The 15,205-nt window shown below is 43.1% G+C and overlaps 1 protein-coding gene across 4 annotated transcripts in view; it reads left to right on the top strand.

Annotated features, from left to right (window-relative positions):
* Nucleotides 1–15,205, top strand: part of SLC9A3 (solute carrier family 9 member A3) — a 1,201,500-nt gene that overhangs the window by 632,096 nt on the left and 554,199 nt on the right. For all 4 annotated transcript variants that reach the window (XM_086965314.1, XM_086965316.1, XM_086965315.1 and 1 more), the window contains one exon: nucleotides 12,678–12,748. In XM_086965314.1, the coding sequence (XP_086821440.1) occupies nucleotides 12,678–12,748 (71 nt within the window). The remainder of the gene's footprint in view (nucleotides 1–12,677; nucleotides 12,749–15,205) is intronic.

The following is a 15,205-nucleotide window of genomic DNA, read 5'->3' on the forward strand; positions in this document are numbered from 1 at the left end:
GGAGGGCCTGGTGGTGGACAATGTCCCATGAAAACAGAACAAGTGATAATGAGGTTATAAGTAGAATGAAGAGTTTATCATGAGTATACCTGCAGCTGTGCTTTTCTTTGGGAGTAACAGATGCAATAACTTGACGCAAAATTTACTTTAAAAAATCTGTTTATCCGCTGGCTGGTCTTCACCTCCTTGTAACCTTCTGTATGCAAGTAAGTAAAGTAACCCAAATGCATTTTAATGCCAATTGTAGACACACAACTGCCATGTAGCACAATCTGTGAAAGGAAGAAGGAGTTCACCAGCATAACCAGTTGTAACATCTGCAGCTCAGCCTGTGATCAGGAGAGCAACATGTCCAACATCTGCAAAAAAGGAATGTGGCCTCAACTCACCTGTCTGAGGCTGAGAAGTACAGGTGAAAAGTTAGAATGCTATGATGCTGGTATAAGATTGGGTTTACAGGATGTCTCAGCTGCCATTTCTCGTTCACATGACAAGCAAAGCTCTATTTATTGTTTGAGCTGGTGTGAAGTCTCATGAGACCGCTGGAGCCATATTGGAGTCAAGCATATCTATCTGTGTGCGCTTAACTTGTGCAATCACAGGGAGTTTGAAGGTACTGAATAGCATGTAGAGGGTCTTGCAAGGTCTCGACAACCTCACAAAGAAAGCAAACAGAAACTAACAAAAGCATCGTACTTGGCAGCTATATTTGTGCAAATACATTTACAGATTGGCACTAAGCATGGGCGGAAAATCCGTTACGCTCGCAGATTTTGCCGATTTTCGGTAAATTCGCAATCCGCGAGATTCGCGAATTTCCCGCAAAATCCACAAATTCGCACGCAGCGAATTTTTTTTCTTTGCGGTGTAAGTTCGCAATTGCGAACATGTAGGTGTGGCGGGCAGCAACAATCTCGCACTCGCGAAATTACAAAAATTGCAATTCTGCACAAGAAATCTACTAGCAAGCAGCATAGACCTGAAAATGATGATTTTTATCAGAATAACTCCTCAGGTTGACATTTGCCTGCACTTATATGGATTTGAGGCCTTTTGATTTTCTTTGGATAACTTTTGGATTAGAAATCAACTTTCTCATATAAGCTTGGTGGGGCATTACAGTTGCTGTAATGCTGTTCTGCAGAAAAACGAGGTTTGCAAAAGTGAAAGCAGGTTCAAAAGTTCAAACTCATCATTTGTAACCGTTCCCTGTAGTGCTTCCTGACAAGGGCCCCTCCAGAGTTCAGTTGCTAGTTGCAACAATTGTATGACCCTGCTCTGACCCTCACAGCAGGCTCATAGAATAGCTACAAGTAGGCCACAAAGGTCCTGGAAAAAAAAAATTGCACTGCAACAGAAAGCAAATTACAGATAAGAAAGCAGGTGCCAGACTGGAATTTTAAAACAGTGACACATGAATAAATCAACCCCAAATTAATTCTTGTCAGTTGAAGCAGGCAGGTGTGCTTGCTTTTTCCCCCCATAATCTACAGTGATGATGAACCAGAGGGTGGCATAAGGCATTGATGTACCAGAGGGTGGCATGGGTGAAACAGAGGGTGGCAGGGGTGAAACAGAGGGTGCTGGGAACCTGTGATGATGAACCAGACGTAGAAACAACATAATCGTGACAGTTGCGAGCCGACATGTAAGTTCGCAATTGCGAACTGTTACAAAACCCTCGCGAACTGTCAGAAATCCTTGCGAACTGGCAGAAATCCTTGCGAACACAAAAAAAAAAATCCGCAAATTCGCGGATTTTGCGGATTGTGAGTTCACAAATTCGCAAAATTCGCGAACGCCAGATTCGCAAAATTCGCCCATGCTTAATTGGCCCATGATCACAAAATATTCGGATGCCATATCTTAAAAGTTGTATTAAAAAAGCCTTAAAGAAGGAGAAAGGATGGGTAAGGAAGAGAAAATTACCTTCTGTAATGTTAAAGACAGCAGTGCGCAGCCAACAAAGAAATATGGATAAGCTATTTCAAGAAATAGGATTTAGAATAGAAGCAGGTAAATCATATTAATACTTACTGGTACATGCAAATGTGTCCGTCCTCTAATGATGCAACACTGAAACATTTTACAACTTCCCTTGAAAAACGTTATTGTTCTACATAGCCTGTTGGCATGAGGCAGGTCAGATTTTGAGACACCTCAAGAAGATGAGAGTGAAATATCCAGCTAAGAGAAAGAGACTTCGAACAACCAAGAATTGCTGACGTTTTTATATTTTTATTTTCTATTTTAAGGAAGTTGGTGTTTCTCTCAGGCAAATAGTCCATAATCTCTGCAATTTACCCAATGGCTGCCAAAATAGTACGTAATCTTACTATTTAGTCCGTGGCTGCCTAAATATCTGAAATTTCACTGTTTATGCGGACTCAGGCTAAACTGAAGAGATAATGCGCCATTTGACTGGCGGACGGATAAATAATGTCAAGGAGGTCTTTATTTAGTCGTATATGAAGAAGAAAAAAGACTCCATATAATGATAGGATGGTGGCCATCTTGTAATGGGGATGTAGCATGTGTGAAGCAGCTGAAAGTAAGTGCATATACAAATATACAGCATTATGTATAAAGGTAAATGCAGATGTTGTTTACTAACAAAAAAACTGTTTAATCAAATTTGAATAAACACATTTCTGTTATTTTATTATTATAATAAGAAAAGTAGGAATCAGACTTCTGTTTCAGGAGCATCAGAATATGACACAAAGATATTTTGCTCTACAGTACAGGAGTATTTGGATGTCTGCAATATGACAATAGTTTTAAGGCATATTGCATAAATATTTTCTTCACCTATCAGAATATATCTATTTTTAATGTTCTTGGACACTTAACAAAAGTCAATTAGTGCTTGGGGGCAAGGTGCTCTGGGACACTTACAGGAGGTAAATTGAGAGATACACAGTAATTTCTCTTCTGTGGAATGGGGAAGTGAAAGCAGGAGAAAGGTAAGCAATGAATATGGGTAATTCAAAGGAAGAGTGTCTATTCACTCAACTGCCTGCCGAATAAGCAAATGTTTTAATTCTATTTACCCAGAGAGTTTCAGGCATATACACCTATTGGTCTCAAGTCATGTAGGCCAAAGGGACGGAACAGTTGTGGCCAAGAGGTCCTGGACCAAAATTACCACGAGGCTTAATAGGACTGAACAAGGAGAATCTGGATCAAGAGGGCCAGGACCAGTGGGTGCAGTACCAGTAATACTAAGAGAGAAAGGAACAGATCCAGGAGAACTAGGGCAACCCAAACCAGGAGGACAAAGAGTAAGAGGATCAGGAACCAAGAGGCCAGGTGGACCGATGGACCAGTAGGACTAGGACATGTGGTACTAGGGCTAGGAGGTTCAGGGTGAGAAGAACCAGGACAAAGTGAACAGGATCAATAGGACCAGAAAGGAACGGGTCCAAATGTGCCAAGACTGAAGGAATCAAGAAGAACCAGGATAGCCAAAAGGCAAGGTTTATGATAACCACCACAATAGGACCAGGATGACCAGAATCAAGGAGACCAATACTATGATGTACTAGGCTAGGAGAAACCAAACCCTGAACCAATAGGATATGAACCAATGGGCACAGAATCTTGAGAATGACAAGGTATATGGAAAACAAGAATATGACGACCATAGCCAGGAGGCGCAGGGAGGTTAAACCAGGGACACAGGCAACAAGAGCAAGAGGAACAAGTTCTAAGGGAGACTGAAAACAAAGGGCCATAAAGATCAATACAAAGATGATCAGGACCTCTAGTACAAGGATCAAGACAACCAAGGTAAGAAGGAAAAGGAGGAACAGGGACATCAGGACTAGGATGACAATGCAGCTGGCTAAGAACAGGATGAGCTTGAAAAGGGGATCAGGATTAAGTGGACAAGTTAGTGCAGTGCCAGTATGACAAGGAGCAGGAGGACAAGGGCCAAGGTTATAATGACAAGATGGTGAAGGACCAGGAGAACTAGTCAGATGAAGAGCTGATGGCCTAGGGCCATTAGGACCAGTATCGAGGGAGAGGGTTAGGTGGACTGGAATGATCCGGATAAGCAGGAGAAGGGCTAGGCGGGCCAGAGACGCCAGAACCTGAAGTACCAAATAGAGCAAGAGGTTTCAGGACCAGGATGGCAAGGATCAGGGTGACCAGGACAAACAGAGTCATGAGGTTCAACGGCACAGATCAGGAACAAATGAAGGACCAGGAACTGTGCACACAGTTCCAGGTGCAACATGCAGATGAAGATTAGGAACACCCAAACCAGGGAGACTATGAGTGCCTGAGCTATGAGAACCAGGACAATAGGGCTAGGTAGAAAAGGACCTAGCAAGTCAGCAGAAATACAGTGGTGAGTATAAGCTGCACCAGGATCAGGAGACCCAGGAAGGGCTAATAACATATGGGTCAGGAGCATGGTCAGCAAGGCCAGTATTAGAAAGTACTAGACCAGGCCCATCAGATTCAGGCAAACAATACCACCAGGGTGGCCAGAACTTGTTGGACCAGAGTCAGGAAGAGGATTTGGAGGACCAAATCAACCCAGAAAAGGAGGGCTTGGAACCAAGAAGACCCGGAAGATGATGAGCCACAGGGAGGTATAGAAGAACCAGGAGGACAAGGATGAAGACCAGGAGAAGGATTACTAATACATGTGATTTTAGACCACATTACAATAACACAGGAGAAGGATTACTAATACATATGATTTTAGACCACATGTATTAGAATATCCCTTTTGTATGTTGTTCTTATTCATGCTGCATATCCTGTCAACGTCTAGAAACCACAACCTTTTTCAACCCTCTTATTGAACTAGTATGTATTTACTAAAAAATCAGAGCTTCCAATGTGAATAGATCACAAGACTGTTACATTCTTAGTAATACCAGACACTGATGCTGTGAAAGTACTGTGATGGTGGATTAGAATGCAGTGGGACTGAAACTTGGCAGAGTATTCTAAAGGTGGATGGGTGAAAAGGAGTGTGGTCTGTGAAGGGTTGCAGAAACTGTTTGAGATACTCAGATGGGTGAAGTCAGCAAAAATTGTTAATGGCTAACAAAGTGGGTAAAAGGGCTATGCCACTCAGCAAAGGGAAGCTCAGTATAGCAAGACTCTAATGTGCAGAAGAAAGGGTGAGGGGAGCTCCAGCTAGTTTGTCTCAGATGACCTACATTGGGGATCTGAGTAAGAAAGGTGTCTGGAGGCTGATTGCCAGCTGTGATAGCACTGGAAACAAAGGGCATCAGTGATAGCTTGAGTACCAGATGAGTGGTCTGTGAAACTCAGAGGGTTAGATGAAGGGTGGTGGAGATATATAGGTGGCTGAAGTGTGACAAAGAGGCACTGAGTGTCAAGACTGGTAGCGTAGTTTATATGACCATCATTTATTTGCATTGACATTCCATGTGCATGTGTCTGCGGTGGATATGTAGCAAGTGTGTAGTAGTAAGGCACCATGTGTCATAAAAGTCTTCATGCTGAGACCAGTTGGGTGCATTTTGGATGATGTATTTTCCACTAAGGGGTAACCATTCCTAAAGAAAGAAGAGAAAGCAACCTGTTGTGGTTGTCTAAGGTGCCAAAGTGGTCTCTCTCAATAGAGTTGGGTTTTTATGACAATGAGAGAATTGCTCCTTTTGAATATAGTGCCCTCACTCACCCTTGCAATTGTCATGCTTCATCATCGGGCATTGCTCCTCGCAGGGGTGGCGCTTCTGTCCTCCAAGGGCCCCGCAAGAGGGCTCTTTATCGTACATCTTTAAAGAAGATGCCGCAGTTGTGCATGTGGGTGTGTGGGCCTCGGACAGTGAGTGGGTGAGTGCGGTAAAATTGCCTTAACAGTACCCGGAACCTAGTTTTATTTGGGGGTCCAAAAGGTAAGGTTGAAAAACAAAAGGATGGGGAGCACCTCTTTGAAGCAAATATGGAGGAGGAATGAATATCTTCCTGCTGCTCTCAAAATCCGTGTAAAGGGGTGAAAAGTGAGATTATGTCAACATGTTTTGCATTTAATGGGGGTCCCTAATGGATCCAGGAGCGCTTTGTCAGGACCGTGAAGTGAAAATAAAAAGAACAAGAGAATAGGAATCAGGGAAAAGACATCCTTTAATCCTACTGTACCTTGAATTAGGTGTTGATGCGTCTGAGCACTAGTAGGAACGTCTGATTTGAGTTCCTTTACCCAACCTGCTGATAAAAACAAGGATAAAAAAGAGAGCGAGATGAACAAACATACAGAACAGCATGTGAATCACATGTTAATGATGGCAGTCACTGGGACTCTAATGCTCTCACAGATAGGCATTCAAATCCTCAGACATACTTGTTAACATGCTTAGTGAAAGATGCCCTTGTCGAAATACTGCCAGATAATCATGAGTGCCAAATTTAGCGTACAGATGACACCTGTGCCGTGATGCACACATAGGTCTGGTGTCGCCTAAGACTGGCTGCCCATAGCCAGAGGCAGAGGGTGTGTAGCATGCACATATCTAGTTTGTAAACCTGGTTGTAAGGCTGAATCATTGAAATCATTAGAATGCAGACTACACTGCCGTGCTGCTCAAAGCAGTGCGTGAGCCTTATTGGTCAGACGCCGTGGGAATACTTCATGCAACTACCTCATCCGTGAACCCAGCGGTAAACAGAGTTATGGTATAGTTAAGTCTGTGAAAGCAACAGGTCACTGCATTTGTTCTCCAGACAGTCACATTATTTTAACAAATGAGTGACGTGACTGTCATAAATCCTGTGAAAATACGACAGTTGTGGAGGCAATATTGAAGTACATGGTGCCACAAACATACAACACTTGTGAACAAGCTTAACCGCATACCCCTTAATTCAAAATTGTTGGCCTCGCCGGCGCTCACTGCGGTTATGCGGGTGAGTCTCTATGGATACATAAAAAGCACAAGGCAAAGCGAAATCATGAGCACGTACTACTCCCGCCGCCTGTTCTTGCCAAAAGAGTCTTTACCTTGGGTCTTTTACAGAAACAGCAGGAAGACACTTACATTCACTCACCCCTGTTGACACCCGTTACCTGCCCCTCTGTCAGTGACTCGCCTGTATTATCGGAAGGTCCGGTTTGCCAAGTTATAGTGACAAGACTGAGACTGGGCGGAATTGATGTTTCCAAGGGGTGTGGTGGGAAAGGGGTGTCATGACTATATACTACGTGAGTGTTACTATAGTCTATTGGAGCGGTGGTGGCCATATTGGAATGGTGCCTGGCCGCTGAATGACTAATAATTAGTGTATGGAACAAGATATCGGAAGAAGAAAAGTAGTCTTTTCTATTGATGGAAGTAAGCCTGAATCTTCAGCGTCAACGAAAAAATTAAAAGTATTGATTTGTGGTACTGTGGTTTTTTATATAGCAACCGGCTGCCAAGTTGGAGTGTGGCCGTTATGGTCTAACTAACCTCATCTTTGCTGGTGTTGGTTGCGTGGCACATACATATGTTGTAGGGAGAACCATGTGCTGTGAACAGTGTAGTTGATGGTGGGATCTACGATATGGATTGGGTGTTTTAATGTTGATTCAAGTATATCGTGTTGCCACAGATCCTGGGTAATGTACATGGGCTGCGTCATATATGACTGATCCCTCAATGTTCCCAACTACCAGTTATGTCATAGGTCCCTTAGCATCAGGACCCTTGACGTCTGTCAGGGTCCACGTTGTGTGCACAGTTTACGCGGCAATACCCGTAGAGTATATAGGTGACGGTACATCTATTCAGGGTAGGGAAGAGGGTGTAGTGTGGATGATCTACCCTTGTGCCACCTAGGGCTACCCCCACACAATCCACCCTATGGGCTCTACCCCTGGTAAAACGTAATTACCCCTGTGGGTCCTGTTCTGTGTGTCCCTCACATCGGTTTCTAAACAGATAGACCTTGGTCTGGCTAAACCTTGGAATCAGAGGAGACACACCAACTGCAATACAAAAAACTGTATATACGTCATCACTTGCCCATGCGACCAGAGGTATGTGGGGATGACTATGAGACCAGTCAAAATTCGAATAGGGGAGCACAAAAGTACCATATGCTGTAGAAAAACCAATACCAAACTTCTGAGTCATTTCTCGGTAAAGATTCATAATCCGGACAGTCTCAAATGGACAATTATAGAATCTAATCCTAACTGGACGAACATCACACTATTTAAGCAGGAACAACGCTGAGTCCGCAGACTAAAGAGCAACTCAGAGGGCCTTAACAACTAAATACCCTGGGCAGAATTAAGGACCTCAAACTAGAAAATACTTACACCACTGGGCTCCCTCCCTAACACACTTCTCAATGACCATAGGTGGCACAAGGGTAGATCACCCACACTACACCCTCTTTCCTACCCTGGATAGATGTACAGTACAGTCGCCTACCCATACTCTGCGGGTATTGCCGCATACACTGTGCACACAACACTGACTCTGACAGACGTTAAGGGTCCCGACGGTAAGGGACGGGACCCATAACATAGCTGGTAGTTTGGAAACACGGAGGGACCAGTCATATATGACGTAGCCCATGTACATTACCCAGGATCTTTGGCAACGTGATATACTTGAATCAACATTAAATCACCCAATCCATATTGTAGATCCCACCATCAACTTCACTGTTCACAGCACATGGTTCTCCATACAACAAATCAATACTTTTAATTTTATCATTGACAATGAGGATTCAGGCTTACTTCCATTGATAGAAAATACTTCTTTTCTCGATATCCTCTTTAATACACTAATTATTAGTCATATGAGACATGAACATGCTTCTTTCAGGGCGCGGCACCACTCCAATATGACTGCCACTGCTCCAAAAGACTAGAGTAACACTCATGTAGTCTTTGCGCGTTAAACCCCCCTCCCACCACGCCCCTTGAAAACGTCAGTTCTGCCCAGTCTCAGTCCCGCCACTATAACTTGGCAAACCGTACTTTCCGATAATACCGGCAAGTCACTGACGGAGGGACAGGTAACAGGCCTACAGGGGCGAGTGAATGTAAGTGTCTTCCTGCTGTTTCTGCAAAAGACCCGAGGTAAAGACTCTTTTGGCAAGAACAGGTGGCAGGAGTAGTACGTGCTCATGAATTTGCTTTGCCTTGTGTTTTTTATGCATCCATAGAGACTAACGCGCACAACCGCAGTGAGCGCCGGCGAGGCCAACCATTTTGATTTAAGGGGTATGCATTTAAGCTTGTTCACAAGTGTTGTATGTTTGTGGCACCACGTCCTACAATGTTGCCCCCACGACTGTCGTATTTTTGTAACATCTATGACAGTCACGTCCCTCATTTGTTAAAACGATGCAACTGCCTGGGGAACAAAGGCAGTGACGAATTGCTTTCACGGACTTAACAGTGCCATCACTCTTTTTTCCGCTGGGTTCACGGACGAGATAGTTGCATGCAGTATGCCCACCGGGTCTGACCAATAAGGCTCATGCACTGCTACGAGCAGCATAGCAGTGTAGCCTGAATTCCAATGATTTCAATGATTCAGCCTTACAATCACCCTGTAAAACATGAGGTTTTCAAGAACTAGATATGTGCATGCTATACACCCTCCGCCTTTGACTATGGACGGCCACTCTTAGGCGACACCAGACCTATGTGTGCATCAAGGCAAGGGTCTCATCTGTATGCTAAATTTGGCACTTATGACTATCTGGCAGTAAATGTCGATGGCATGTTTCACTTAGCATGTTTACAAGTATATCTGAGGATTTGAATACCTATCTGTGAGTGCATTTGAGTCCCAGTGACTGCCATCATTAACACGTGATTCACATGCTGTTCTGTATGTTTGTCTCTCTCTCTTTTTTATCCATATTTTTATCACCAGGTTCGGTAAAGGAACTCGATCCAGACGTTGCTACTAGCGCTCAGATGCATCAACACCTAATTCTAGGTAAAGTAGAAATACAGGGTGTCTTTTCCCTGATTCCTATTCTCTCTTTCTTTTTATTTTCACTTCACGGTCCTGAGGAAGCGCTCCTGGATCCATTATGGACCACCTTTAAGAGTGAAACATGTTGATATAATCTCACTTTTCACCCTTTCACACAGATTTTGAGAGCAGCAGGAAGAAATTCATTCCTCCTCCGTATTTGCTTCAAGGAGGTGCTCTCCATCCTTTTGTGTTTTTTAACCTTATCTTTCGAACCCCCAAATAAAACTAGGTTCCGGGTACCGTTAAGGCAATTTTAATTCACTCACCCATTCACTGTCCGAGGCACACCCACCCACATGCACAACTGCGGCGTCTCTTTAAAAGATCTCTGATAAAGAGCTCTCTCGCAGGGCCCATGGAGGACACCTTGATTTTCTGTGCTTCAGATCTTTGCAATACCTCAAGTACCATGCATGATGCAAGAGTACATATGTAAACTGGGCGATCTCCTCCCATGTAGCACAGGATAGTTTGAGTTCCCTATACAAAATGCCTTTGTACGGGGTTGTTGTCACCCCCTGCACCCCCTTTTCACTTCCCTAGAACACAAACACTAATGTGTCATAATCGCCTCCCCTTCTCCTCATTTCCGGAGTACAATGTGTCAGACACAAGTCTGCAGAGTCACTCCTGCTGGAAAGAGTCGACCCGTGAGCCTCTCTGCAGAAGAATGAAAAGCATTGTGCTTAGCGATAAATTTCTAACTGAACACCAGACTATTTATACTTCAGATATCATTGTGTCCACCTACAGAGCAACGGCTGCATTGCAAAGTGTAGAACCTTGAAATAACAATAATTTCAAACCAAATTTAATGTAACTAGTAAAAAGGTGTGGTGCCCCAGCATAAGTCAGCATTCTAGTGCTGAGCATGTATCTACACTTAACACCCACCCACCACTGATGTCACTGGTCAGGTGACACAGCCTAAATAAAAGAGGCCGAGCCCACGTGCTCTGGGCCAGTTGCACCATACCTCCAGTGTTTCCTGTGTCTGCGTGTGTGTGACTGATTGCCAGCATGAGGGCCTAGGGCCCATCCAGACTTTACAAAAGGGATTCCAGGTTTGCTCCAGATAACATTGTTTGGCAATTATCTGTAATGCTGTCCTTAAGCAATTAAAAGTTACCTTTTAACCTCTCAGTCCTGCGTCATTGCGTGACATGCAGTAATCCATTATGTAGCAGCTGAGCGAACAGAAAATCTCACATATACATGTAATTAATTGTATGTAGATTTGTGTAGAACTTTGAATTTTTCATTTTCATTGATGCATGTATGTACATTCCTTTTGTTACTGTTCACACCTCTGATAGAGGTTATATTTGTGTTCTACAATGTATTTAAATCAATAAAAGGTGTTTATGCCAGTCTACCCAACTCCACTCCACTCTAAGCTACTCCAGTCCATGCCACTCTACTCCACTCTGTGCCACTCCACTGTTGCCACCCTATGCCACTCTACTCTACAAAATTCCATTCCATGCCACTCCAATCTACACCACCTCACTAACTTTTAGCCATACTAAACAGCAGCTGTACAACAAAGCTAAAAGACGCTGGCAAAGCCAATAGCTTTAACATAAGTGAGATCTTTTGGCAAAGTCAATGTTTATTGTTTCTTTGTGAAATGAAGGTGGGTGGCAAGGGAGCCTTCATTACAGTCCTTTCTTTCTTTCTAAGAGAAGGATTATAATAAAGGCTCTTTTGCTATCCAACTTTATTTCACATAGAAAATGACGTACTATATTCAAGTCAAGGGTGCTTTTTGCATTCTTTAGCATATAAACCATGAACCTTCTAGTTTTGCCAGTTCCGTGTGTTCTTCATCCTCTAGCTTAAATGTGTTTTCTTTATTTTATAATGCGTTGAAATGATCTATTTGGCATGAAACATGCAATTATTTAGCTCATGAATTATAAAGTGTTATGTTTGCTAGGAAAGTTGAATGAGAATACATACAACGATGAAACAGCAACCACACTCACTGTATTTCAATCCTCTGATTTGCAATCATACTTTTAGTGTGCAGAATTTACTAAAATAGAAACTGGATTAAGACTATGTACTTGTATGACTCTAACAGAACAAAAACTAATAAGTGGAGCAATGTTTTAGCTACCGTTATTCGGTGTGAGAATAATTTTGAGTTCATAAAAATTTAAAGTCATCCATGACAATAATCCAATATGCAAGTCAGCGGAAGAAACTGTATCACTTTGCCTTTTTTTGCCCAGCCTTTGACAGACCCCAGAAACATTGGCTGAGCCAGTTGTGTAAGCTTTTGGGCTTTCGCCATTATGCCTATGCACTTTATGCTCAGACACGAGAGAGGTAATTGTTGTTGTGGTGACAAAATATCTGCCCGCTGCCTGCATTACTCACATGGGCATTGTCAAGTCCCCAAACAATGATGCCCAATAGCGACCTCCGACATTACTTATACTCTAGATGCAGCTCCCTCTCCTTTGAAATCACCCCTTTACACACGATTGCACTTTTTATTTATTTGTTCTCTTTCCTGATCTTATTGTGGGACGAGGTTTTGTGAGAGCGGTGTTCTATGAAATGTTGAATACACTTATGTTATTTATTTATTTATCTAGTTAATTTGCTGTACTGTGTTTTAAGGATCTTTGCATCCGAAATAAAAATCTTAAACGATTACCAATATTAATCTGGTTGATTTCTTTTAAGGCTTTCGATCATATTCTTTCTGCTATTGAAGATATCTCTGGACAAATTGGGCACAATTACATGAGAGACAAGTAAGTTGTTTTTTCCTACTTGTATATAACCAAGTCTTTAGCAAAATGGAAATGTATGACATTTGATGCTCACAGTGTGTTTTCGTAGAATGGCTACTAGTTTGCTCGACTTCTGGATATCCTCAAAATAAAATTAAAAATATTTTATAACAAGTAACGGCAGTACCAGAGTCCTATACAATTTGTTTGGCAAATTAGTCAATACAGAGTTCATCAGTAAAATAACTGGAAAAATATATGGGGTTATGTAGTTTGTAGCATATTTCATGGGCTAGCTTGACTTTTTTGGTTAATCTATTTTTAAACCACACCTTGTAGTTGTATTTCATGAAATGTTTAACATAGAACAGTTACATTTTATTGCCTGAGGTGTGATTGAAGATTAAGAGTCATGTGATTCCTCCTTATCCTTCGTCGGTTATTTGGCAGCCGTGATTTTTATAAAAAATTAGCTTACCCGTCACGCATTGCTACGAACACAGATAAAGGAAATTTATGGAAACTTGTTATGATAACATTCAATTTACATTGTGTCATTTTTATTGAAACGTATTCATTTTAATATGGAAAACATTTTAAAGTGTTGTTTTAATTCTGTTTATTTATTCGAGTGCTTGTGGATACACGGTATTTTTTGTTTTCCCGTCTGGTGCGTACATGAATAAATCAGTGGGTTTTCCGACGCGTGAGCTGGCTAAATACAGTTGTCCATGTGAGAAGTACGGATTCTCCAAATCTCTTCCCCACACTTGCAGAATGTATGAATGAATGAATAACTTTATTGTGTGGTTACTTAAAACCATTACAGTAAAACCAAAGTATAAAATTACAAAAGTTAAAACCGAAAATGTTTCTGCAGACAGGTTACCAAAGTTCACAAGGGCACACGCGGTCGGGAACCTGGGAGGGCCGCTCAGTGTCCCACGGCGAAGTCTCTATTCCTGCGTGACCTTGGCAGCCATCAGCTCGGACCGAGTCTGTTGTATGAATTTTCCGAATGAGGCCATCTGTTTTACTATGCTCAAGGTGTATAGTTGGTGGATTGCTTCCTTAACTGTGCGTGACCCGGCGTCCCTAAGAATGGGCCTGAGGTAGAGGGTGCGGGGTGCACGTAAGGCAGGGCAGCAGAATAGTAAGTGGGCCAATGGCTCACGTTTATAATTACAGAGTCTGCATTCCCGAGCTCCCGTGTCTGCATTTCCCAGATGATATAGTTCTTTAAGCGGCAGTGGGTGCAGTCTGTAGGCAAGGATCTTGTGGAGTGCTGGGAGGCCCACGGCCTGCGTGAGATGATTTCGTGGATTATGCGCAGTGTGCGGCAAGCGTAGGGACTCATGAAAGGCTCTTTTCGTGAGGGACTCCAAATCCAGGTCCCGGGAGCATGCACGCACTTGCTTTTTTATCGCATGTTTAATGGTCGTATAGTTAACAAAGTCTGGGTTCCACAACTCAATCCCCAGGTTCAATTGCGTCGTGGCTGATTCAATGGTAGCTGACCAGGGGTTCCCTGGTTCAATGAAGATGTATTTCAGGACGGCCTTCAGTGTGTTGTCGCGTGCCGCAGTTGTGAGGTAGTAGCATTTATTTAGGGCTGCCATCTCTTCCAGCGTTTGTTGGTTAAGGGAGAATTCCAGGCGAATTAGAGTGTTTCTTGTACATTTCGGTAGATGGTACAGTCTCTTGTATGCCCCGCAATGAATTTTTTCCAACTCCTTATTCAGTTTGCCTGGATACGCCTGTTGTGCGTAGTTTAGGGCCGGCATTAACTTGGCCTTGAGGACTCTATGGATAGCAGTTGCTGATGGGCTGTGTAGTGAGGCTTGTAGTTTACATAGGGCAAAGGTGATGGTCTTCCCTTTACCCTGAATTTTCTTTAAGTGGGTGCCGCACAGCCCCGATTCATGAAAGTAGACCCCTAGGTACATGTATTTCTGGATGCTGTCCAAAGTCTAGGGGCCGAGGCTCCATTTTGCTCTTTTTTGGGGGGGATAATGCCCGAAGATGACTATTTTTTACTTGGTCGGGTTTGCTACCAGCCTGTTTTTGTTGTTATATATTGCCAGAGCGGTGAGTGCCTTTTGCAGTCCTGTTTTTGTATGATCCAGAATTACGAGATCATCCGCGTACTGCATGAAATGTATTTTGGTTGCCCCGATCTTTGGCGTTGCTAAGGCGGCCCCCGACAGGGCGATCTCCATGTCTGCTGTGTATAAATTGAACAGCAGGGGCGCCAAAACGCACCCTTGTTTTAAGCCACGGTTCGTGTCTATCTTGTCGGTTGCAGAGTCATTTGAGAGTTTGATTCTTACCCAGGTGTTTTGATACAGGGATTGTATCGCTCTTAGCAAAGAGGGGTCGATGTTCCACTGGACCAGCTTTCTCCATAGGATGGTGCGATCTACTCCATCGAACGCAGCTGAGTAATCGATGAAGCAGGCAAATAATGGGAGGCTTTTG

Source organism: Lissotriton vulgaris, chromosome 4_1 (genome assembly GCF_964263255.1).
Source record: "Lissotriton vulgaris chromosome 4_1, aLisVul1.2, whole genome shotgun sequence".
NCBI classification, from domain to species: domain Eukaryota; kingdom Metazoa; phylum Chordata; class Amphibia; order Caudata; family Salamandridae; genus Lissotriton; species Lissotriton vulgaris.